The sequence below is a fragment of the Rhinolophus sinicus genome, chromosome 12 (assembly GCF_057876585.1).
Source record: "Rhinolophus sinicus isolate RSI-liver-muscle chromosome 12, RSI-T2T, whole genome shotgun sequence".
NCBI lineage: Eukaryota > Metazoa > Chordata > Mammalia > Chiroptera > Rhinolophidae > Rhinolophus > Rhinolophus sinicus.
In genome coordinates, this window is record NC_142512.1 from 36,580,408 (window position 1) to 36,605,144 (window position 24,737).

A 24,737-nucleotide genomic window follows, 5' to 3' on the forward strand; every position below is an offset into this window, starting at 1 on the left:
GCAACTCAACAACAACAAAAAAACAACCCAATTGAAAAATGGGCAGACGACCTGAAGAGACATTTCTCCAAAGAGGACATACAAATGGCAAATAGACATATGAAAAAATGCTCAACATCACTAATCATCAGAAAAATGCAAATAAAAACCACAATGAGATATCACCTCACCCCAGTCAGAATGGCTATCATCAACAAGACAAATAGTAACAAGTGTTGGAGAGGCTGTGGAGAAAAAGGAACCCTCATACACTGTTGGTGGGAATGCAGACTTGTTATGGAAGGCAGTGTGGAGGTTCCTCAAAAAATTACGAATAGACTTACCTATGACCCAGCAATCCCTCTCCTGGGTATCTACCCAAAAAATCTGAAAACATTTATACATAAAGATACGTGAGCTCCAATGTTCATTGCAGCTTTGTTTACGGTGGCCAAGACATGGAAACAACCAAAATGTCCTTCGATAGATGAATGGATAAAGAAGTTGTGGTATATATACACAATGGAATACTATTCGGTGGTAAGAAAAGATGATATAGGAACATTTGTGACAACATGGATGGATCTTGAGAGTATAATGCTAAGCGACATAAATCAGACAGAAAAAGCAGAGAACCATATGATTTCACTGATATGTGGTATATAAACCAAAAACAACAAAAGAACAAGACAAACAAATGAGAAACAAAAACTCATAGACACAGACAATAGTTTAGTGGTTACCAGAGGGTAAGAGGGGACGGGGGTGGGAGATGAGGGTAAAGGGGATCAAATATATGGTGATGGAAGGAGAACTGACTCTGGGTGGTGAATACACAATGCGATTTATAGATGATGTAATACAGAATTGTACACCTGAAATCTATGTAATTTTACTAACAATTGTCACCCCAATAAATTTAAATAAAAAAATAAATAAATAACTTCTAGCTGGATCAAATATCTAAATGTGGAAGCAAACATATGCAACTTTGGAAAAAGATACAGGACAGTATCTTTATGGCTTCAGTGTAGGGAAGAAATTCTTGAACAAGGCAAAAAAAGCAAAAGCTAGAAAGAAAACAACCAATCAATTTTAGTCTACTAAAGGATAAAACTTTCACATAACAAAAGACCCAAGAAATAAAATCAAAAGACAAGGCATAGACAAACAAAAGGTCAAAATCTAGAACGTCATATTGTACAATGTGGTAAATTTTATGAAAAGTTCAAAAATGCACAAAACCACACTGTATGCTCTGTGTGTGTCTGGAGGAATAGAAATCTACATATTAGATGTAGAAAAGCAGGGAAAAGAAAGATACACAAGATCATGGTTGCTGGAGGAAGGGAAGGGAATAGATTGTGGAGATTTCCATTGTGTCTATAAACACTTTATCTTTAAAAAATAAATCTGAAGCACCCTCCAAAAGAGATTTTTTGTGAATTTTCTTGTGTTTATTTATTTTATTTTTGAGATAGTTATATTAAATATTTTAAATCATTGTCCATGATATTTAATGCTATTTAAAATAATTTAATTTATATTTTGAATAGAATTATTTGGATAGAATAGATTATATTTTGACTATGTAGGTAATATACTTTTAAAAATGCCAAGTGGTTCAAAATTCTAAATATATAGAAAATAATACCATGAAAATAAATACTTTTTCCATCCCTGTCCCCCAACTATTTGGCTTCCTCCCAGGAAACAACCAATATTACCGATTTCTTGTTTAGTTCTCCATAATTAAGCAATTATGTACATACATGTTTTTGCCCTCTAATTCTTTTACATAAATAGTAGCTTACTCTTCACTCTCATCTGTACCTTGCTCTATCTTGGAGAGCATTTTGTATCAGAATTCTAAAACAGCCCTAACCCTCCTGCTTCCCCTCCTCTCTCCTTCTGAATGTCACTACATGACATTTCATTATTGGATGGACCACAGTTGAGTTACCCAGCGCACCCCACTTTTAAGGTTTTTGGCATTGCAAACAATGCTGCAATAAATAATCTCAAACAAATATTATTTCACACCAGTGTAAGTATCTGTAGGATAATTTCTAGAAATGGAATTGCTGGTCCACATTTAAAATGTTACTAGATTGGCAATTGCCCCCAGAAATGTGCCAATTTACATTCCCACCAGCATCTTATAAGAATGGCTGCTTCTGCGCTCTTTGTCCAACACTTGTTGATACGAATGCATCAACTTTTCTTAGTGTAAATATATTTTAATAGTTAAAATATGTTTTAATAGCTAAAAGTAGTGTTGAATTTAATTTTTTGTGACTTGTGTATTTTCCACTGGCTTATTAGGTGTTCCTTACTTATGAGCTGCGCTTAATTATTGCTCTAAATTAGACCTTGGACTTTAATGTGCATTGAAGATATTTTTTCCCAACTTGTTCTTTGACATCTAACTTTGCTTATGGTGGGTATTTGCCATAAAAAAACATTTAAATTTTTTATGTATTTTATGTTTTTAGCCTTTTCTTTATGGCTTTTGGGTTTTGGGTTACATTTAGAAGAGCCTTATATTCTCAGGTTATTTTTAAATTCCATTTTTTCCTAGTACTTAAAAAAATTAGGTATTTTGGTCTATTTGGAATTTATCTTGGCATGAGCTATGAGAGATAGTCAACTTTTTTTCTTTTAAAGTGGGCAACTGTGTGTTTCTCCAGCGCCCATCAGCTCCAAGACACTGTCCTTCAATCTAGTTGTGGAGGGCGCAGCTCACTGGTCCCTGTGGGAATCGAACCGGCAACCCTGTTGTTCAGAGCTCACGCTCTAACCAAGTGAGCCATCCAGAGGTATTCAACTTTTTGTCTTCTGCATAGCTACACTTATCCCACATGATGTCTTAAATAATCTGTCTTTTCCCCCTTTACTTTGAAAAGTTACCTTTATTATACGGCAAAATTCCAATGTGTCTATTTGGATTTCCGATGTTATCGCATTGATATATCTGTTCATGTTCCACTATCACTCAGTTCTTATTACTATTACTTATTAAAATATTATAGTTCATTCGGTTTTTTTCAATATAAGCACAACCATACAGTAAGACAAATATGATTAAGCAATATTATGGCACTTTATTCTAGAATTGTTTTCCTCCAAACAAAGCTTGTTGTCAGGGCTATTATTTTGATCAAGTGTCCTCCTCCATCTCAGAGGGGATCTGAATGTCACCAATAGCTCTACAGGATCCCACCATGCAGCCCCAGGGACAAGAGCCTTACCTGGTCCAGGGTCATATAACCTGGGCATGACGGGATAGCTGATGGTCACTGGAAATTTGGCCACTGAGGACTTGGACTCCAGACTCACTGGAGGGAGAAATATGGTCAGGGTGGGCAGCATGTGTCTGAGACCCTCTCCACACTGCCCCAGAGAAACCCACATGATGGTGGAGTGAAGGTTTGATAGAGAAGGTCACAGTTGGGATTGAGGACCCCAGAGAGTCGATGGCATTCTGGCTCCGGATTTGCTGTGTGTCCCTGGGGCAACCTGTTGAATGCCTCCTAAACGCACATTGCTTTCCTGTGAGAATCTGTGGGGTGGAGTGTGTGTGGAAGCAGAGGGTCTGGATGAAGTTTGACTTTGCCATTTATTATGTGAAATGCCGTGGGCAAATCACCTAATCTCCTTCTCCTGCTACAATACCAGGACTGTAATACCTGCCTTATTTTCCCTCACAGGGACATTTTGTGAAAGAAAACGTTTGAAAACCTGAAGGTGGAAATAACTCGCTCGTTAGTTTATGATCGTGGGTAATCTGTCCCATGTTTCATTTCTTTGTGTTGGTGTCCTGGGAATGCATTCTGTGTAGCTCATCAAAAGAGAAAGGCGTGACTTTAATTCATCCAGAAAAAAATTGAGGCCCTGGGGGTAGTAGGAAGTGTTCTCCTGGAAATTTCCAGGATGGGGTTCAGAGGTTACTTGGGAAGGGGAAGAAAAAGCCACTGTCCTTGGAACTGGGTGTTCCCCACATCCCTGTTTCCTGTTAGTGCCCAGGACAATAAACGGATGTGTAGACTGGCCCTTCGTCTAGCAGAGCTGAAGTCTTCAGCTTTGAGAGCTGCAGAGAATAGGGAACAGAATTGGATGGTTGCCAGGTGCGCAGCATGAATGGTCTGTCCTCACAGAGAGAAGAGCAGGCATGTCGTTTGTCCTTTCTAGTGGGTCAATGGCAATGTGGGTATAGCATTGGGTACAGTAATTTGGAAGTTAGGTGTTTAGGGTTAGGAACAGGAATAAGGGAAGAATCTTAAATGTAGGCAGACTTCCTGGAGAAGGAAGACTTTGAGAGGGCCCAGTGGTGTTTTCTGGCTCCCTAAGCATTTTGCCATCAAAGGACAAGAACTCACCCATATCCACCCTGTGGTGCTGGTACACTGTGCTGGTGTAGGTCACGTGTTGGAGAATGAAATTCAAAAGCTTCTGGTCACTGGTTGAAATGGTCAGCTGTTTCTGGCCTCTGCCCTGCACCACACTGTCAGGGCTGTCAACAAGGGTGTTCAGTGTTCCCAGAGAAGCTGTCAGTGTGACCTAGAGTGAGTGAAGTAGAAAGATGCTAAATGCAAGGAAAGGCACGTACCCAGCATGGCCAGCAGGGGGTAGAACACACTAGGGTGAGAGGAGAAGCATCCTGGGCGCCCGTGAAAGCGAGCATCCAGCTCGGCAAGGTGTCACTGCTCTAGCCACCGCAGAGGAGAATCAAGCCCTGGGGCCTATGCTTTCAAGGACCATTTGTTTTCTTAGCTTCTTATCTCTTGGCTTGCTGGATACCATTCTTCTTATTCCCACTGACTACTCCTTCCGCCTTCTGAGTGCCAACTCCTCCTCCTCCTCTACCCAACCTCCAAGTGGAGTTTTTTAGGGCATGGTTCTGCACCTTTTGCTAAAAGATTTTCCAAATGTCTGTCCGTAGCTCATCTCTTTCTGAGATCCAGGTGCTTAGGTGGTTCCCCTGCTAGGAAGTTTCGCAAACAACTCAAACTGATATCTTTAAAACTGAACTATTGATTTTTCTCTAGAAACCTGTTTTCCACCATCTCCCTGGTTCTCCCTGCCCTGTGAATAGCACTTTCATCCACTCAACTGCTCAAGTCGGCAAACGGAAGTCATCGCTGTTCTGCTCTTTTTCTCATCCCTCCGGACAATCTATTAGTGAGTCCTGTCAGTTCTACCTTCAAAATGCAGCTGAAATTGGTCCACCTCTCTATTCCCTAAGCTACTAAGCTACTCCCTAAGCTAGTCTCTTCTCCGGCCTTCTCGTCTTCTGCAACAGCCGATTAGTCATCTTTAGGAAAAGTAGACTGGATTATGTCACTCCTGCTGAAAACACTTTAGTCAGTCAATGGATATTTTCTGAGATCCAAATTACAGGCACTGGGGAAAGAGTTGTGAATAAGACAGACTCCCTGCATTCAAGAAGCTTATAGTCTACTAGGGTAGAGAGACAATAAGCATATAATGACACACATAAGGTAATTCAGGCACAGATAAGTGCTATGAAAAAGATAACGAACTGAGAAAGTGACAGAGGCAGGTGGTGGGGTACTTAGCTGGGGTGTGGACAGAGAAGGCTTCTGGGGAATAGAGTAACTTAGCAGGTTTTCTCACTCATCACCCATTCTAACCTCTGTTTAGCATACAGAAGTGAAAAAACAAAAACTACATTTCCCAAACTCCTTTTCAGTTAGGGTTCAATTAGGGTTATATCCCACCGGTCAGATATACTTGCAGAAGACCTTGATTTGGAGCTATGTTAAGTGTGCAAAGCAGGGCAGGGCACAGAAAGTCCATCTTGGTGGCACTAACCCTGCCAGAGGCAACACAACACAGGAGCCACGGCTGTGGCAGCAGCTTCCTCTTGCAGCAGAAGCGGCATCATCCATGGTGGCCCAGTGCTTTGGTGTAGTCTTGGAAGTCCTCCCTGGAACTCCAGCCACACCCATGGCTGGAAAAATTGTGCCTTCTCTAGGCACCCTTCCCTTCACCCCACCTCAGACCCATATCTAATATTTAATCTGGATGGGAGATCTGTCATAATCTGAAACAAGCCACCCCTGGAGGAAGGGTGCACGGACAGTGAGTCAAGGACAGGATGCCAAGAGCACAAAGAGGCTGGAAAAGGGACTCTTACCTCATAGGTGGGGGCGTTGGGTCCATCAAATTGGAGACCTGGAAGACACAGGAAAAGACAAAAAACATCATCTGAGAGGATGTCAAGTGTTGTCTGAGACTTGTCGCTTTCCTGGCTGCCTCCATATCCCTCCAGACAGAGGCCATTCAAGTGTCACCTCCTACCCAGGGTGTTTGCTGACACACTCCCCTCTCCCCAAGTTTCTGTTAGATGCTTTCCACAGTCCTACTCAAACTCCAGAGGTTCTAAAACCTCTGATGCCCACCCTCAGCTTTGGATGGGTGCTGTAAATCAATCCAGTCCCTTCCAGGTATCTCTGTTACTGAAAGGAAGGAAGCAATGGGTAAATAATGAACCATCCTTATATGAGGCCCCTAGAGTAGTCAAATTCATCAGAACAGAAAGTAGAATGGTGTTACCAGGGTCTGGGCAGAAGGGGGAGTTGATATTACATGGGTACAGAGTTCCAGCTGGGAAGATGAAAAAGTTCTAGAGATGGGTGGTGGTGATGGTTGCAGAACAATGTGAATGTACGCAATGTTAACAGAACTGTACACTCAAAATGGTTAGAATAGTAAATTTTGTATGCTTTCCCACAATAAAAAACAAAGTGTTGTATCACTTTTTAAATGACTATTCAAAAACACCAGCAATTAACCCCAAATGTATCACTTTAGAATCCATCTCTGTTCTTATAACATGACTAATTTAAGTTCTAACTCAAACATATCCTCCCTATGTGGCTATAGATACCTTACTAAACTCATCTGTGAAATTGGCAAAATAACATTGAACTCACAGGGCTGTGAGGCTGAACTAGAGGAGTGTGTAAAAATCCCTCATGGAAAGGAATTTTAATCGATATAAATATTCCACCCCCTGGATGTGCGCTCATGCCTAGCCTGCTCCCATGATGCTAGAGGACACCAAGAAGCCAATTATGTCTTAAGATGCCTTGAGGCATACAGATTTCTATCTTCTGCATTATGTCAGAGCCTCAGGGAGGTCACAGCTGCTAAGGGCAATCTCCAACGGTGGAAACAGTGACAGTAACATTACATGCAATCATGTCAAGCTTCTTTTTTGTGCTGGGTACACAGCAGGTACTCAATGAATGATTGTTCCCTTCCATTCTCCCTTTGTGCTTAAGAAGGACTAGGAAAGTTGCCCAGGTCCCCTCAGGATGGAGGTGTACCTACCTGGGATGGGAACTGTGTGCAGGGGCATCACCTCCACCCCATGGACAGGATACCCAAAGGGCAGGTTGGGAGGAGCCAGCAGGGGTGGGGGGCGGGGCAGCCCTTCTCTGCAAAGAAACGGAATTGTTAGCAGCTGCCCTGACACCCATCCCTGGTTAGTTCTTAAAGTGGTTCCTGTGCCCAGAGCCTTGTGTTGCCAATGGGGAGAAATGGAAAGTAGGTTGTCCTCATCTCCCTTCCATTCTCTTTACCTTCACTTATTTCCAGCCTCTAATTCCACAAAGGAATGAGGCAGTTGACTACAAAACACATACAAAATAAAAACCACGACCTGCAGAAAAGACAAAACAAAATAATCAGACCACATGGGCCAACTGAGCTACAGTAGCTGCACACCAAAGTTACATGTGAAATTCCTGGCAGCCAGGGTATAAAATGATTGACAATCAGTACTCTGGTCTTATTATCAAAATAACAAAGCAGACTAACTCCTGAAGAGAATTTGAAGTTTTCCTGGTACTGAACTGAAAAATAAAATATATCACAAGAAACTTGATGTGTGAATGGTTATTGTCTCAATCCTTTTAGAGCAAACACAGTGATTTTCAGGTGGTTTTGTTGTTGTTGTAGCAGCCTTCGGTCAAGGGCAAGTGCATCATACAATCAAGTAAGACGGGTTCTTTGAGGAACTAAGATAATATGGTTGAAATGTAGCCTTTAGGATTCCAATTTAACCAAGGATATCCCTTGGATTACCTGGAAGAGAGGTTAAACTACTGCCGTGAATATTTACGGGAATACAAAAAAGACAAAATTTTAAAGCAAAAAAGGACATATATAGGCAATTAACAGAAGAGGAACTACAAATAGTTAATAAATATATTAACACACTTAGCTTCAATATTAATCATGGAAATGCAATTTTAAAAAAGAAATACCTTTAAAGTTTTAAATTTTGATGATAGCAAGTATTGAGTAGGTGGGGGGGGGGTATGTAAGGCACTATGCTTACTCACTCTTCACGAAACTTTGAATTAATATAGGTCCTGTTGAGGGTAATTTAGTAGTATTTATTTAAAGTAGAAATAAGGGGCCGGCCCGGTGGCTCAGGTGGTTAGAGCTCTGTGCTCCTAACTTCGAAGGCTGCCGGTTCGATTCCCACATGGGCCAGTGGGCTCTCAACCACAAGGTTGTGGTTGCCAGTTCAATTCCTCAAGTCCTGCAAGGGATGGTGCAGTTGCCAGTTCAATTGCCCTGCAACTAGTAACTAGCAACTAGCAACAGCAACCGGACCTGGAGCTGAGCTGCGCCCTCCACAACTAAGATTGAAAGGACAACAACTTGACTTGGGAAAAAAAAAAAAGTAGAAATAAGTATATCTTATGATCGAGCAGTTTAGATGCTAGGTAATGGGAGAAATACTTGCCTGTGTAAACAATAAGACATGTATAAGGGGGTTCATTTCAGCATTGTTTGAAATGAACATCCCTATACAAATCTTAATGAAATAAGGAAATAATTTAAATATGATATAATATGATTATTATAAATTATATAAATGCAAGAATAAAAGTTTTTAATCTGACATCTTTCAACAAGGAAATGGCGTAATAAAACTCAAGTTCATAGCCATATAGCAATCAAAAGGAGTGAACTAGATATATTGATAGCTTTTTAAAAAGATCATTGAATGAAAAAAGCAAATTTCAGGGTGATTTTTTTTCTTATGGTACCAGTTATATATGTATATGTTTATATGGATATATATACACGTAAATATGTGTGTGACTATGTGTGTTCATCTGTGTGTGTAACAGTATAAGAAATAGTGTGGAATAATATATACCAAAATCATTATGGCAGATTCCTCAGCTGGGTTGGCAAAGGGGACTATCATATAAGGGAGGAAAGAGAATACGGGTGAGGGGGCTGGTTCAAGAGAACTTTTGTTCTTTTATGGGGGACTGTGGTGAACTCCTGCTTGATATGCAAATCAGAATTCAAGGTCACCTTCTTTCATCACCCCGTGAAATTTTATGCCATCAGGTAGCGTTTTAATTTATGTCTCCACATAGCACTTATAACCATCTAATATTAAGGCGATCTATGTATTTCTTAATGTATTATGTATTGCCTATGAAGAACAATAAGAATGATGACATTAATAATAAACCACAACAATAATAGTAGGTAATGATTTTGCAATGCTATATATGGATTTGGTGAGGTCCTGCCATTCTTCCCACAAATTCCCTTTTGATATAAGCCAGCCAGAATCCATTTCTGCTCTTTTCAACCAACAATCCTGGTCAATACACCCTGAGTGTTTAACTCTGAAACTTGCACATAGCAGGGGGATAATATGTTCTCAATTATAAATGCATAAGATAGTGCAACTCGGTGAGACTACAAAGTCACCTGCTATGATGGCCTGGGTGCGTGGAGGCTGTGCCACCAACATTACACTGACATTTCAAACTGTCTTCATTCCTTTGTTCCTTTTTCATTATAAAATGGTTTATACATGCGAAGTTTTCTAAATCTTCATTGAAAGGCTATTTCCTCAGGTTTCTTCCCTTGGTTTAGTTCTAATAGTTCCTCCCAGGGACCCAGCAAGAAGGGAGCTCTTCCTTCTCTCTTCAAATCCATGCCCTCAGGACACAGTAGAAAGAGCTTTTGCTCTTCCCCAGGACACAAGAACATTCACAGGCTACATTACCTCCTCTGAAAGTGTTCAAATTCAGCTTGTCTCCTCACTTTCACTGCAGGGAGGTCTCTCTGGTCATAGGCATCCTGAAAGTTGTAGCCCTGGTTTTTGATTTCACATTTGCACTGATTTTTCGGGAACAGCCTAAAACAAGCAAGAGGACTGTGGACATTACTGGGTGGGTGGGCTGGTGACTGAGAGGGAAGCTGAGGCCTAATCCAGTGTGTCATTCTGAGAATCGCCTTTCCCATCCCCACTGTCGTAGTCGGCCTGAGACCCTGGAATCCCAGCAGTGGCTCCTGACAGAGACGCAAGGAGGGGAGGAAAGGGGGATGGGAAGAAGGTCCCCCTCTCATGAATTATCCCCTGCACCAAACTTCTTGAAACTTGAGAGTTATGGGAATGCCAGTGGCATCTCAGCCCCACTAGAAGAGAAGGCCGGAAGAACAAAAAGGGCAGCATCTTTCATGTAGTTTTGGTTAAACGGGCCCTCCAAAGTTTTAAGGGACTTAGTTGGGTGTTGCAGAGAACAGATAATATGCCCTGGAAACCAAGTCATTTCCTAGTCCCATCATTTGAAATCATTTTAGCAACAGCACAGGTTCAAGAAGGTAGGGAACCATCTGTAAAATGGGCTAATAGGGCACAGTAAACCACCGGAGGAGCAAGGGAGCTGTCAGGCCAAGGTGGAAGAGCGAGAACACGTGATATCTCACCAGATCCCATCGTAGGTAAAGAGGTTCCTGAGGCGTTCTTCAGATAGAAGCTTTGGCATCTGGACAGCCTGAGCAGGGCGAGGGAGCTCTGGTTTGAGACTCGACTCTTCATGAAGATACACACTTTTCAATGTAAATAATACCATGCCAAGTCCTAAGATTAAGATGGACATCTTGATGAGCCATGGAAATCTAGAGCTATTGGGGCACAAAAAAACAAATTCCATTAAAATATTTTTTCTTGATTACATATTGTGTCATATATATGGGAACATAACTTGAGGAAAAAATGTACGTTAAACCTGTATCTTCTACTATTTACCAGAATTGATTTCTGAATAGAAAAAAAATCAAGTTCCAACATAGGGACTCAGAAAAATCACAAATAAAAGAATGGGCAAAATATTCCAAGGGGGGGAAAGAGTAAAGTTTGTAATATTAATGTCAACATGGTTGAAGTCAAGGCCAAAAAAGTATTAAAAATGACAAAAAGGATCACTCATAATGATCAAATGCAATGATCCGGACCAGCCCGGTGGCTCAGGTGGTTGGAGCACCACTCTCCTAATGCTGAGGCCGCCAGTTCGATTTCCACATTGGCCAGTGAGCTGCACCCTCTACAGTTAAGATTGTGAACAACAGCTCTCCCTGGAGCTGGGCTGCCTGTGACCTGCCATGAGTGGCAGGTGGCCAGCGTGAGAGGCCGGCAGCTGGAGAGAGCTGCTGTGAGCTGCTGTGAGCTGGTGACTGACCCCCTCAGCCGGGAGCAGCGCAAGGCTCATAATACCAGCGTGGGCCAGGGAGCTGTGCCCTACACAACTAGACTGAGAAACAACGGCTTGAACCGGAGTGGGGCGGGGGGAGGCGGAAGAAGGAAAAAAGATCTCTCTGTGATTACTAGGGTTCAAGTTAATATTAAATTTAGTGAGTCACAAGTATAAGCTCTATATTCAATGAACAGATTTATTATTAGTGGTGGCAGAAATGATTGTTTCCACTGCCTCACTCCCCTGTAATAGTTATACATCACACTCTTGCCATGGCCCCAGGATGGGCCATGGCCTACAACCCTAGGCTCAGCCATAACATTTGCATTAGCCAAAGAGATGTTAGCAGAGGTTGAAATGTTTGTGTGGATCAGCTTTTTCTCCTGAGTTCCAGTGATCTGCCATCAGAAGAACATGCCCCAGGTAGCTGTTGCCCTTTCAGCCTTGGCTCTAGAAGAAAACCCAGGAAGCAGATCAAAACCAAACCCATGGCCTGGAGCCAAGCCCAGGTGACCAGCAGCCTAGAATAGAGTCACCCAGCTGAGGCCAGCCTAGATCTTCTGAACCCCATAGTTGATCTTTGGACTCAAGAATTTGAGAATAAATGTTTCTTACAAGCATTGTTGGAGTGCTTTGTTATACAGTACGATTGTGGCAAAAGTCAACTGAGACATATTTCTATCGATAACAAAACCAGTACATTTTGATCCTAAATGCCAAGGGAAATGTTGATTAATATGCAAACTACCTTGAACAATCAATCATATGCATCAGTCAATGTCAACTTCACAGGTGAAATCCTATGGTTTACTCAAAAGGGTTTGACTGAAAGGAGTTCAAATAAGGAACTATTTACAGGGATGTGCGTAGGGCTAAGGAATCAACACGGGATGGTGAAGCCCTCAGCAGCTGTTACCACCTTTAGGCTGAGGGGCAAGGGGTGGGAACAGGAAGATCTGAATGCAGCAAAAGCTGTGACCTTGGGTAGAGGAACCACAGCCACTGCCAAGCCACAGGAAGGAGATGGAGGAATAAATGCTTTGATCTCTTTCTTCCTCCATTCTCTAATCTTTTGCTAGTTCCTCCCATTGACTAAACCCAACTGGAAGCAGGAAGACCAGGGAGCACAAGTCATACAGACTATATAGACATCTTCCGGGAGCACAGGATGAGGCAGAGAAGGGTGGAGGACAGATAGGTCTGGAGAAACAGAGAATAACCAGCACAACAGTCTCATTCACAACTGGACCAGTCAGCATACAATAATAGCTATAAGAAACAATCCTCAAATCTTAGTGGCTTAACCCAGTAAAAGTTTATTTCTTATTCATGTAAAGACCATTATGGATGTTCTTGGTTGGGTGATTGGTGACTCTCCTTCAAAGGGTGATTCAGGGACTCAGGCTCTTTCCATCTTGTAAAGCCTTCACCCTCAACATGTGACCTCTAAGGTCACCACTGAATAGAAAGAAGCTTGTGGGAGTGCAAGGCTCTTAATACCAGCACGGGCCAGGGAGCTCTGTCCTATACAACTAGACTGAGAAACAACGGCTTGAACTGGAGTAGGGCGGGGAGGTGGAAGAAGGGGGAAAAAAATGCAATGATCCACAAAACAGATGAACTTTACCCACTAAATAACAGCATTAAAATACACAAAGCAATGATATCTAAGCATGATATCAAAGAAGGATATCAAAGCAGGATATCAAAGGAGAAAGGATTCAAAGTACAAGGATAGTCATAGATTCTAAAGTCTCACATCTAATCTAATGTCTCCGCCCTTAGCAAATCAAGTCTCAAAAATCTATAAAACAGTAGAGCAACTAAATGACAGAATTCATATTCTGTGAAAGGGTTCTTAGAATATTTACGAAAATTGGCCACATATTTGGACACCAAGAAAACTGTAATAAAGTAGAAATAATTCAGATTACATATTCTGACAGCACAATCAGTAACCTACGTACTAACAAACTCTCACAACAACGTGGACAGTTTTAAAAAGCTTTCCAAAGCAACTCTTGAATCGAGGACAACAGCACAATAAGACTATAAAGATAATAAAGACACTACTCACAAAAACTATGGAACAAGCTAAAACTGTAATGAGGAAAATTTGAAGCTTTAAATACACATTTCTAATCACAAGACAAAAAAAAAACTTAGGTAATCAAGTAAGATGTTTGAAAAAGGACAACAAAATGAATCTCAGAAAAGCAGAAACAAGAACTTAATTACAATGCAAGTAGAAGTGGTGAATTAGAAAAAACCTAAAATGGAATAATTACTAAATCTGAGCACTAACTGAGCAAACAACTTTGGGATAGCTACCTACTTTATAACCTCCCTTCTCCAAGACTTTTTTTCCTGACCCACAGAGGTGACATCTACAAGCCTAGTTTGTATTACATGGCAGTCTCCTGGCCATGGTTGATTAGACCAAGGATGAACACCTTGTCTGAACTGGGCCAATCAACCAGAATTTTTTTTCCCAGGAATGGGGAACCAGAGAGATTGATTAGTTTATTCTGGTCCCCTGAACTGAGAAGAAAGGGGAGAAGGGGAGAAGAGAGCTAATAGGGTCATAAAACAAATGTCAAAAATTTCAAAGAATTTAAATAATATAGAGTATATTTATTTTCTGGCCCCCATGCAATTAAGCTGGCAGTGAACAACAAAGATATAACTAGGAAATCTCTGTTTTTGGAAATTCAGAGATACACTTCTAAATAACTATGGACCAAAGAATAAATCACAATGGAAATTAGACAATAGTTTGACCTAAGTGATAATGAAAATACCACATATCAAAACCTCCGGGGGGCAGCATAATGGCTCAGTTGGTTAGAGTGCGAGCTCTCAACAACAAGGTTGCTGGTTCAATTCCCACATGGGATGGTGGGCTGCATCCCGTGCAACTAAGACTGAAAACGGTGACTGGACTTGGAGCTGAGCTGCGCCCTCCACAACTAGATTGAAGGACAATGACTTGGAGCTGATGGGCCCTGGAGAAACACATTGTTCCCCAATATTCCCCAGTAAAAAAGCAAAAACAACAACAACAACAACAACAACAACAACAAAAACCTCTGGGAAGCAGCTAAAAAGCAATATTTAGAAACATATACTATTGTACAACTTCAATAAATCCCCAACTACCCTGTTTTGTCAACCATTACTTAGAAACACATTGAGTCTTTACAAAACCACCATTTTAGCACCACGTTCTGCCTCCCTCAGCTTCTTTATGCAAGTCCAACTTCACAGATACACCCACCTTCCTCAGCCCTTGTGGATCAGGACTGCCCACAGGTTAAAATGAATGGCAGGAAGAGGCCGTTCCTGTGGGTAACAACCCACAGTGTAGAACCATACTGAGCTCATGATGGTGTCGTGGAGGCCCCTCTGGGCTGAGAGGGTGGGCTCTGTGGTATAGGGGTACCTTACCAGTTGAAGTGTGATAGCACTATCTCCAGTCTTGGCTTTGGTGTAAAAGTATACATTAAGTATATATCGTAATGGATCATTTCATCATTTTTTAAGGAAAATGTTTCAGAGACAGTATTATAAAGGATTGGCTAGACTGAGTGGCTTTAACCAGAGTGTGCACATAGTAGATGGAATTCTGTAACATAATTAACTTTAGCAGTGGTCACACACAAATGAGTACTACGGGCTCTTTACAGTTTGTATATGGAAAGATATGGGGCATAGCCTGCTTTTTTAGAATATTCACCCACATAGGATATTTATACAATATATGTACATACACATATAATCATATATTACAGATATGTATAAATCTTGCAAAATTCCAATTTAATTTAGTAGAAATGTACTGTCTCACTATGTGCCAGACAATTTTCTAGAATACAAAGATAGAACAGGAATAGATCCTGCCTTCAAGGAGTTCAGTGTGGTTAAATGACAATATGCTCTTACTCCCTCACTCCTTCTTGGCAAGGGTAGGTATAGCTTCCAAGGGTAGGTATAGCTTCCAAGACCCAAGAGGGTTTAGATCATTCATTCATTGCTTCCAAAGTAGTCATTTGGCTTGAGTTGGGTGGTATGTTACAGTTTGGCTTTTCCTATTTTTCTTTTCCAATAAGTTTTCAGCTAAAAAATATCCAAACCTTGCAATTAATTAAAATTATTAAGCTATTGCTTAAGGTTTCTTCTACTTTGACATGTAACATGGAAAATTTTTGATCATGTGAAGTGAAAACAGCTTTGTGCTGAATGTGTAAACTAGACTCAACGCAGCTTGGTTCCACTTATCAAATATCACAGACAGTTTAAAAAGGGAGGGGTGGAGAGGAGAAGGAACAATATGCAGGAGAAACAGGGTAACATGTCAATAAGCTGATGACACTTCTCATGTCTTAGAGACAATTTCTGAAGGTAGAACATGAGCTGATGGAAACATTTAATAGAAGATTATATCTCTAATCTCTTTCTTCATATAATGAACTTTCATTCACTCAACAGACAATGAGTACTGACTATGCCAGGACTTTTGTAGGAAGCGAAGAAATAGAAATAAACCAACCATAGTCCCTTTCTTCAAAAAATATATAATTTAACAGGGGGAACTAATCGTGTAAACAACTATGTACTAGATGAGAGAGAGAGAGAGAGAGAGAGAGAGAGAGAGAGAGAAATACTTTCTAAAATTGAAAAATGTCCGTATACAAAGGTAATCCTGATAACTGGTCAGAACTTTACATCTCTGTATGATGGACACTAGGATATTTTTAAAACTCTTGCTCACAGCATTTCATTTAGATTGTAAAGTTTAACTACATGCCTCATATAAAAGAACAATGGAATCCAGTGAGGTACTCAGCCTGTCATACTGTGTCACAACCAGAGGTAAAAGTGCAACCATTTGTTTATTGCATCATTACTGTAACATTGAAAACAACCAGAAAACAACCTAAATGCCTACTAATAGGAGACTTGTTAAAAGAATTACCACATATCCTAACAATAAAATACTAGTAATCCGGTCAACAGAATGAAGTAGTTGTAATGTACCCAAGTGGCACTACAACTATGATTCATTTTTTTAAGTGAAAAGTATATTGGGTTTTAAAAAAATGTTATTCTGAAATATTTATGGACTCATGAAAAGTTGTAAAATAGTTCAGTAAGTACAGTAAATCCCATGTACCCTTCATCCAGCAATCCTCAATAGGACATTAAAGAAAAATAAAGTAGATTGCAAAATGGTATATATGGTAGGATCCTACTTGTGTAAAAATAAAAGTAAATATATCAGATTGTTACCACTGGATATTTCTGGGGAATGAGAAGAAGAAGAAGGAGAAGAAGAAGAAGAAAGAGAGAGAGAGAGAGAGAGAGAGAGAGAGAGAGAGAGAGAGAGAGAGAGAAATTCATGGCTTTGAATACTTATAATAGAAAAGAAGAAAATTTGAGAGTTAGGAAACCAAACATCTATTGCAGAAATTAGAAAAAGGTTGGCAAATTAGGCTCAAATGAAGTAGACAGAAGGAAATAACAAATATGAGAGCAGAAATTAATGAGATAAGAAATATACACTAAAAAGGATCATCAAAACCAAAAGCCAATTTATTTAAAAACAATTAATAACATTAACAAATTCATTGAAGGGGTCAAGAAAAAACAAAAGTAGGCACAGATCACCAATGTCAGAAATATTGGGGGCATCACTTGAACCTTACAGCCATTAAAGAAGTTATAGGAGAATATGAATGAACAATTTTGTGCCAATAAACTTGAAAAATGTAAAGGAAATAGGCAAGTTCTTAGAGAAGAATACATCTTACAAACACTGACACAAGCAAAAGTAGAAAATTCTGAATAATCCTATAATGTCAATTTTTCATTTTTATTTCATTTCCTATTCTTCCAAAGGATAGGAAAAGAAGAAACACTCCACAACTTACTTGGTGAAACAGCAAGGTTTCAACCTGATAAGGATATGATAATAAAAAATTTAAAAAATCACAGCCAATCTCACTCATAATACAGAGGGTACCAAAAACATGTATATGCATTTTAAGAAAGGAAAAAACCATATTAATTGTAATATTCAATATACACCAATAACAAAAGATGAATACAAGTCACGTTTGACTTCTGCATTTACAAGAGGTGCTCAAAGTGGTTACCATCAGCGCCCAGACACTTCTGATTACAGCGAACTACTGCTTGAGCACAGGTAACATCTCTTAAAATGTGCATACATTTTTTTGGCACCCCGGTATTAGCTGCAGAAGTTCTGTGGTAGCCAGCCTTCAGGGTAGTCCACGTGGTCACACCTCTATGTAGCCCTTTATCACACTGGCCTGTGCGAGCAACAGCAGAAAAGTGAAAGAAGCCCTTTCCCACATTGATCTGGCAGACCAATATGCAAACAGCATAGATCATTATCATTTCTGAAATGAGATAATAAAAGACACTGTGGCTTTTGTCTTGGTGACACAGTCTCTCAGATAATTAGCTCTGGTGAAGCCAGCTGCCATGTTGTCAGTTGCCCGGAGAGCCATGAGGAGAAGAACTAAAGCCCCAGTCAATAGGCACGTGAGTAAACTGGGCAGGGGGTTCCTCAGTCCTAGTCAAGCCTTCAGCTCATTATAGCTATTTTTCATTAAAATACATTATGTTAATATCTGGTAGGTTTATGATTATTATTTTTAATGACGTAATAAATATTTTTAGATTTTCTCAGCTTTAATCTCCAACATGGTAATAGGAATAGATACAACCCACACAAACAAAAGTTCTTTGCGGTCCTCTCTCATTTCTAAGACTGTAAACTGTCCTGAGACCAAAGACTGAGAACTGCTGGTCTACGTACTAAGTAATTGCTGTGGTTACTGTAGAGGAGGGGGGACGTTACAAATGATCAGCTGATTATGTCGAATATGCCAGGGTCGCCACTTCTTCAGGAGGTCCTGACAGCGGTATTTCCAGCACCTAGTACGATGTCTAGCACATAGTAGGGTTACAAAATATTCATTGAATAAAATATTATGAATAAAGTGTCCCATATAATCAAAACACATTGGCTTTAGAATCAAATAGAGCTGAATTTCAATTTGCTCCTTCCATCGTCTTCCTCCGGGAACTTACTTCCTCCATTTTCACAACTGTAGAGTGGGCATAATAAGAGTACGTTCTTCAAAAGGTGCTGCTGTGAGCACTAATGGGACAATCTAGAGCGGGATCTATACATTACAAATAAGCGCTCCACAGTGTATGAAAGGAATTTACCAAATGCCATTTACTAAGCTTACTGCACGGCACATAAGATCGTTTCCTGGCTGTAGTGTGTGTTGGGACATATCCTCTGTACAGCCTGTGCTTCATTTTAACGCTTATAAAATATTATCTCACGAACATGTTTTTGCACTTTTGCGAGATAACTTCCTTGTCAGTGTTAAATGATGGCTCTAGTTTTGAAAAATGCAAAGAAAAGAAACCTTGGGGGATAAAAATGCACAAATGGTATTTCTGATCTTTCTTCATTGTTTATACAAACATTAAAGTAAAACTCCAAGTCTCCTTTTTTCCCGTTAGTTATTATGCTACCCTATCTTAGAGGGACAGAAGCAGAAGTACCCTTTTCAAAATCAGACATTTTTTTTTTTTTTTTTTTAGTAAAAGAAAACTTAAAAGGCAAAGAAAAGTTTAAAAGAGAAAGTTTCTTCCGAGGGAGGCACTTCAATTCCCTCAAGGTCACACCAGCCAGCAACCTGAAGATCACAGAGCTACAAAGTCAGCAAACATCTATTAAAACCCAGATCTTTTGTGCATGATTCTAGTTGCTCAATTGTGCAGGAAAAGTCCAGTTTGCCCAGGATTTGCTGGCTTTAAATTCACTGGCACCTGTTTGGAGAGGTGCCAGGACTCCTTAGTTACACAAAAAGGAATGTGAGGTGGTGGAAACGTTGGGGAAAGAGACCGCTGGAAAGAAAGCCTTAGCCAGGGATACGCGATGGGTGCGAGGGCTGCCTCCTTCCCCTGGCTCAGCCACAGCCTCCGTACAACGTGTGCTTCGTTTCAATGTTCAGAAAACATCATCGCATTAACACGTTTTTACATTTTCGCGAGATGATTTCCTCGTCGGTGCTAAATGATGGTTCTAGTTTTGAGAAATGCAAAGAAAAGAAACTTTGGGGGATAATGTATTTCTGACCCTTCTTAGTAGTTTATAAACATTAGGCAGACCTGCAAATCTCCTTTCCCCCGTTAGTTACTTTGCTACTCCGCAGAGGTTCTTTTATGCCGGGACCACAGAACAGACGCTCACTCCCTCTTCAGGATGTGCTTGGGGACCTGGAAATCGACTCCCCCAAGTCCCTGATTGTGCGGGTGTTTTCTGAAGCTGCGGAAGGGATGCAGCCTCAGCTCCCCCGCCATCCAGAGCCCTGCCCGGAGGACGCACGTCCCCGAGGCGCCGGGTCCCGGGCGCGGAAAGAGGCCGGTGACCTGGGTTAGAGTCTCCGGGTTCCAAGCTGCGAGACCCGAACCCAGTGCTCCGAAAGCCTCTTCCCACCTTCGCGGTCACGAGACGCAACCACCACGTCGAATTTTCCAACTGGAAAATCAGTGTTCCCTGTGGGCGCAGCCACAGCATCCGCATGTGCTGCCACCACCTACGTGGGGAACAGGTTGGATTCAATTTAGAGACCAACCGCCGCCTCCCTGGGCCCTGGCGTTGGGGGGGCACGCCCCCTCCCTCCCACCCCCACCCCCGCACCTGGCTGCTCTCCGACGGTGGGTCAGGTTGGCCAAATTTGACCTCCCACTTTTCTCAGCGACGGCGACACTCACCCGCACGAAACCATCCTGAATCCTGCCGCCTCAGGCGGACGGAGATGGTCAAACCGAGTTGGGCAGCCACCCCGCCCTGGCACCAACCCTGACAAATCTTCTGGGAGCAGGACAAGTGGAGGAGGACGCGAGAGCTTGGGTCGGTCCCCGAGTCTCACGTCACCACCAACCCCCGCCCACCTGCTGGATTTTTCGGTGCGCCCAGCGGCGCAGTCCGTCCAAGCACCTATATTGTCGCTTGGGAACGACCCAACCTCTCGGCGAATAGACCAGCAATTGGCCCCGGCCCTGGAGCGCTGGGGGACTTGTCAGTAATGACCACAGCCCCTGCTTATGGTACTAAGTACCGGCTGGGCGCTAAACGCTTTACTTACGTTGTGCCATTTATTCGTCACAACAGCCCTAAGAGGTGAGTCCCGCTATTAGCCCTACTTTTAGGACAGGGAAACAGGCTAAAAAGTGCAGAAGCTGGGATTCCAATCGCGTGGGAATGACTCAGAAGCCTTCGGAGAGTACAGCATTTTCTGCCCCTCGGACGAGGAACCCTCAAGCCGGCCAGTCTGGACCGCGTCAATAGTCCGAGTTGATAGAAGGGGTCTCACCGTGGATTCACCGGTTTACCCAAACCTCCGAATGGTCAGGGGAGAGGCTGGCCAGGAGCACGGCCGGGAGCCCCTTGTTGGACCAGGAGCGCGAGGTGACACCCGCGGCTGTCACCTCGCGCTTCCCTTCTCCCTCCAGGGTAATTCTCCCTGGGCTGCCTGCTGGAGCCCGTTTTCGCACTGTGCTTTAAAAGCGGTGCCCGGCCCCGGCGGCCTGGTGGCTCAGACGGTTGGAGCTCCACGCTCCTAACTGCGAAGGCTGCAGGTTCCATTCCCACATGGGTCACTGGGCTCCCAACATCAAGGTTGCTGGTTCGACTCCCGCAAGGGATGGTGGGCTGCGCCCCCTGCAACTAACAACGGGCAACTGAACCTGGAGCTGAACTGCGCCCTCCACAACTAAGACTGAAAGGACAACAACTTGACTTGGAAAAAAGGCCTGGAAGTACACACTATTCCCCAATAAAGTCCTGTTCCCCTTCCCCAATAAAATCTAAAAAAAAAAAAAAAAAAAAAGCCGTGCTCACCTGCCCAAGGGCTGCAGTCCGGTTCTCGCACTGCTCTGGAAACCTCCCGGCCTCTATCTGGGGCCTCTTCTCCTTTCCCTCAGCTGGGAATCAGACTTCTCTCTCCACCTTCAAGATCAACAAAATCCTTGCACCCACCTCTAGTCCCCCTATTACCAGGAACCCTCCCTTTCTTGCAAGGCTAAGCTTTGCCAACCAGCCTCACTGCTTCGCTGGCCCCTCACACTTGGTTAGAGAAGTCCAGCCTTTGCCCCGCCTCCGCCCTCCGCTTCACCCCATACGCCACCCGAATTGCTCTGGCAAAAGACGCTGGGAGCAAAGCTGGAGTGGGTTGAATCCTCTAACAGACCTGCGCGGCCACTTAATGCCTTTGTGCCTGGAAGAGTCTAGTGAATTTCTAATGAAAGTAGCATTTGTAGGACCCTTTTTCATAAGCCAGGTGAGGTCCTGGGAGATTTCCCGTGGCTCATCTCAGGTGTGTATTGTATTTTACTATGACCTAGCCTAAGTCACAAACATAACGTTTTCTTAAAGTAGGCAAAACAATGGCATGCAAAATGACCAGTGTTTCTATGTGTATACAGTATGTCCCTAATTATACTCTACTGTGTCCCAAAAAGGATTTAAGACAGAGATGCGTAAAATACAGGTCGTGTAAATAGAAGAGAAAAATGAATCAAATCAAATAAGCCTGGAAAGAGAGTAGAAAGAAATGCCAGAGTGATCTACAACTTTGGGGCAGGTGAGTCCCAGCCTCTGTGCAGCCAGTAGAAAAGAGACATCCTGCTGGAGGGGAGCACTGAAGTAGCAGTTGCAGATAACTTTTTTCTAGAAACAGCTCTAAGAGGGATGTTACGCTTTCCTGGACAACACCAACCAGCAAAGCATTGTACTTACCATGTCCGTGTAAAAAGACCTCATTCTTACAAAGGATTTTCACATAGATTATCCTCCTTAATTCAACCTTCCTGATAACACTGTGAGCTGCTTCACAAATGTGAAGACCCAGTTTACAAGAGATTACATGACTTGTTCAAACTTTTGTGGCCAGCAGCAGAGCTAGTACTTGCACCAAGGAGTTGTATCCTTATGGCCAGTCAATGCTGGCTCCACTGTACCCCTCAAACTCACCAGCTCTATCAAAATGGGAAAACTCCTTGTGACTTTCAAGTGGGGATGGCGTTAATTCAACCATAACTTCTGCCTCACAGAAATGGTGTGACCTGTGATTTCAGTTCCAGGGTGAATTCTCTGTGACTGTGAGTGTCTCTGCCTGCTCTGAGAGTGATTGGCAGGAAGGGGATGTTAGTTAAGTGAGGATGTGCTTGCTTTTTTTCAGCTCGATCAGCCAGGAGCTCGAACACCAGGTCCCCATAGCAAAGCCATGCTGTAGTCCTTGGGTGTCAAGACCCAGAGCCAAGCAGGCTGTTGTTGGTTGCTGCCATGAGAGATAGAGAAGAAATGGCCCCTTAAGACTTCCTGGAGCCCTGAGAGTGGCCAGGCCTAGGCACATCACACTCCAGGTGCCGTGGCGTCAGCCCAAGGGTAGCCTCTCCCAATGGGTGACCTCAAGCTTTTTCACTGTGGCTGGTTACTATTTTACCACCATGACAAGACCTCTACTTCTCCCTGGCTGCAGACCCATTTCTGGCTATTTTGACAAATCGGCCAGTTCTTACATAATTTGAACCTCTTCTGTGCTTGGTCATTCCAGCCAGTCCCACCTGGCACTGGTGTCACTGAGCCAAAGGCCAAGCTCTTTGACAATCGGCTCTTGTCTACTTGTCCCTTATGGGAGAAGCTTCGAATGGCCCACAGGGAATTCAACTGCATATCCGGGTCTAATTAAAACAGTGCTCTCAGCCAACAGGAGGGGCACTCGGGGAAGAAAGAAGTCAAATGATTTCTGACACCCTACCAACGTGTTAGTACCTGATAGCCACTTCTGAGCTCCAAAGGAACGAGGTCATGTCCTATTCATTTTTCGGCTCCCAGGCCTTTACACATGACTGCTCAGATGAGGCACTAATCATTGACTCACTTGGTGAATGATTGCCTTGGGTGGTGAGATTAATTTCTTAACCCACATCTTCACTAGCCCCACCTCCTCCCCTAATCCAGTCCTTGCTGATGCTCAATGAATGTATGTTGAAAAAAAAGAAGATGGAGGGGTCAACAGTTCAGAGGACTGAAGTAGGGACAAAACACCCTGGTGTTGGTTTGCAAACTGGCCCTGTACATGGAAAGCAAGGAAAGTCCAAAGAAAGAGGCAGCCCACTCCAGATTAGTAGGTGGCAGGTTTAATAAACAAGGGAACTTACATGGAAGGCTCGTCTTGGGTGGCTGCAAGATGAGTGGATCTTCATATTCACCCACAAGAATCTTTTTTTTTTTTAATTTTATTTTATTAAATTTATTGGGGTGACAATTGTTAGTAAAATTACATAGATTTCAGGTGTACAATTCTGTAGTACATCATCTATAAATCCCATTGTGTGTTCATCACCCAGAGTCAGTTCTCCTTCCATCATACCAGAATCTTAGTTTGTATAGAGGCCGTAACTGCAGTTAGTCACCTATACTGTCCAGATGGTCTCACAACACCTTACTCTGCTAGGGCTGCATCCTTGGAATAGCTCCCACTGTGGGAATAGTGGGGTGGAAGGTACATTCCAAGGACAGGGCAGGGGGTGAGGAGCCTGGGCCCAGCTTGAGGGTCGACCAGCGGTCAAGTCCTCTTGATTACCTCTTCCAATACTTGGCTTGCCATAAAGTCAAGGAAAAGGGAAGTGGTGTCATTTGCTTGAGATAAGAATTAAGCTATGGATATGTTGGGATAGGCTGTCAAAGGGAATGGCCCTAAGCAGATTGTTTTAGGATCTCAGTGTGCTGTGAAGGTTGGTCAAGCTCTCACATGCTATTGCCGGCTTCCCCTCCCCGACGTTTCCACACCCTCATTCTTCTTTTGTTGGGCTTTTACCTCCAACCTCTGGTTAAATGTCACTTCCTCAAAGAGGCTTTTTTTAAGAGCAGATCAGGTTTCTCTTTTGGTGTTCCACTACTTCTGGTTTTGTAATTGTATATTAAAGTGTGTGTGTGTGTGTGTGTGTGTGTTTGCTGCCTGTTTCCCATGTTTCCTGAAAAGTAGTTCTACTTCTGTTTTGCTCTCCATTGTATCCCTAGCACAGGGGCTGGCTCACAGTTGATATTTAAAAACTATCGGGGGGCTGGTAGATGAGGGCAAAGGGGATCAAATA

The 24,737-nt window shown here is 42.5% G+C and overlaps 1 protein-coding gene across 5 annotated transcripts in view; it reads right to left on the reverse strand.

The window, feature by feature from the left end:
• B4GALNT2 (beta-1,4-N-acetyl-galactosaminyltransferase 2 (SID blood group)) overlaps positions 1-21,704 on the reverse strand; it is a 30,158-nt gene extending 8,454 nt beyond the window's left edge. Inside the window, exons 1-7 of one of the 5 annotated variants that reach the window (XM_019740560.3) lie at positions 20,352-20,509; positions 10,762-10,959; positions 10,058-10,189; positions 7,339-7,445; positions 6,140-6,177; positions 4,359-4,539; positions 3,231-3,317 (exon numbers count right to left, since the gene is read on the reverse strand). In XM_019740560.3, coding sequence (XP_019596119.2) covers positions 3,231-3,317; positions 4,359-4,539; positions 6,140-6,177; positions 7,339-7,445; positions 10,058-10,189; positions 10,762-10,959; positions 20,352-20,365 — 757 coding nt within the window. In that variant the 5' untranslated portion in view covers positions 20,366-20,509. Of the gene's footprint in view, positions 1-3,230; positions 3,318-4,358; positions 4,540-6,139; positions 6,178-7,338; positions 7,446-10,057; positions 10,190-10,761; positions 10,960-20,351; positions 20,549-21,480 lie in introns of those variants that run through there. The other 4 variants (XM_019740561.3, XM_019740559.3, XM_074320013.2 and 1 more) reach the window with 4 other exon arrangements.
• Between the last annotated feature and the right edge of the window lie 3,033 nt (positions 21,705-24,737).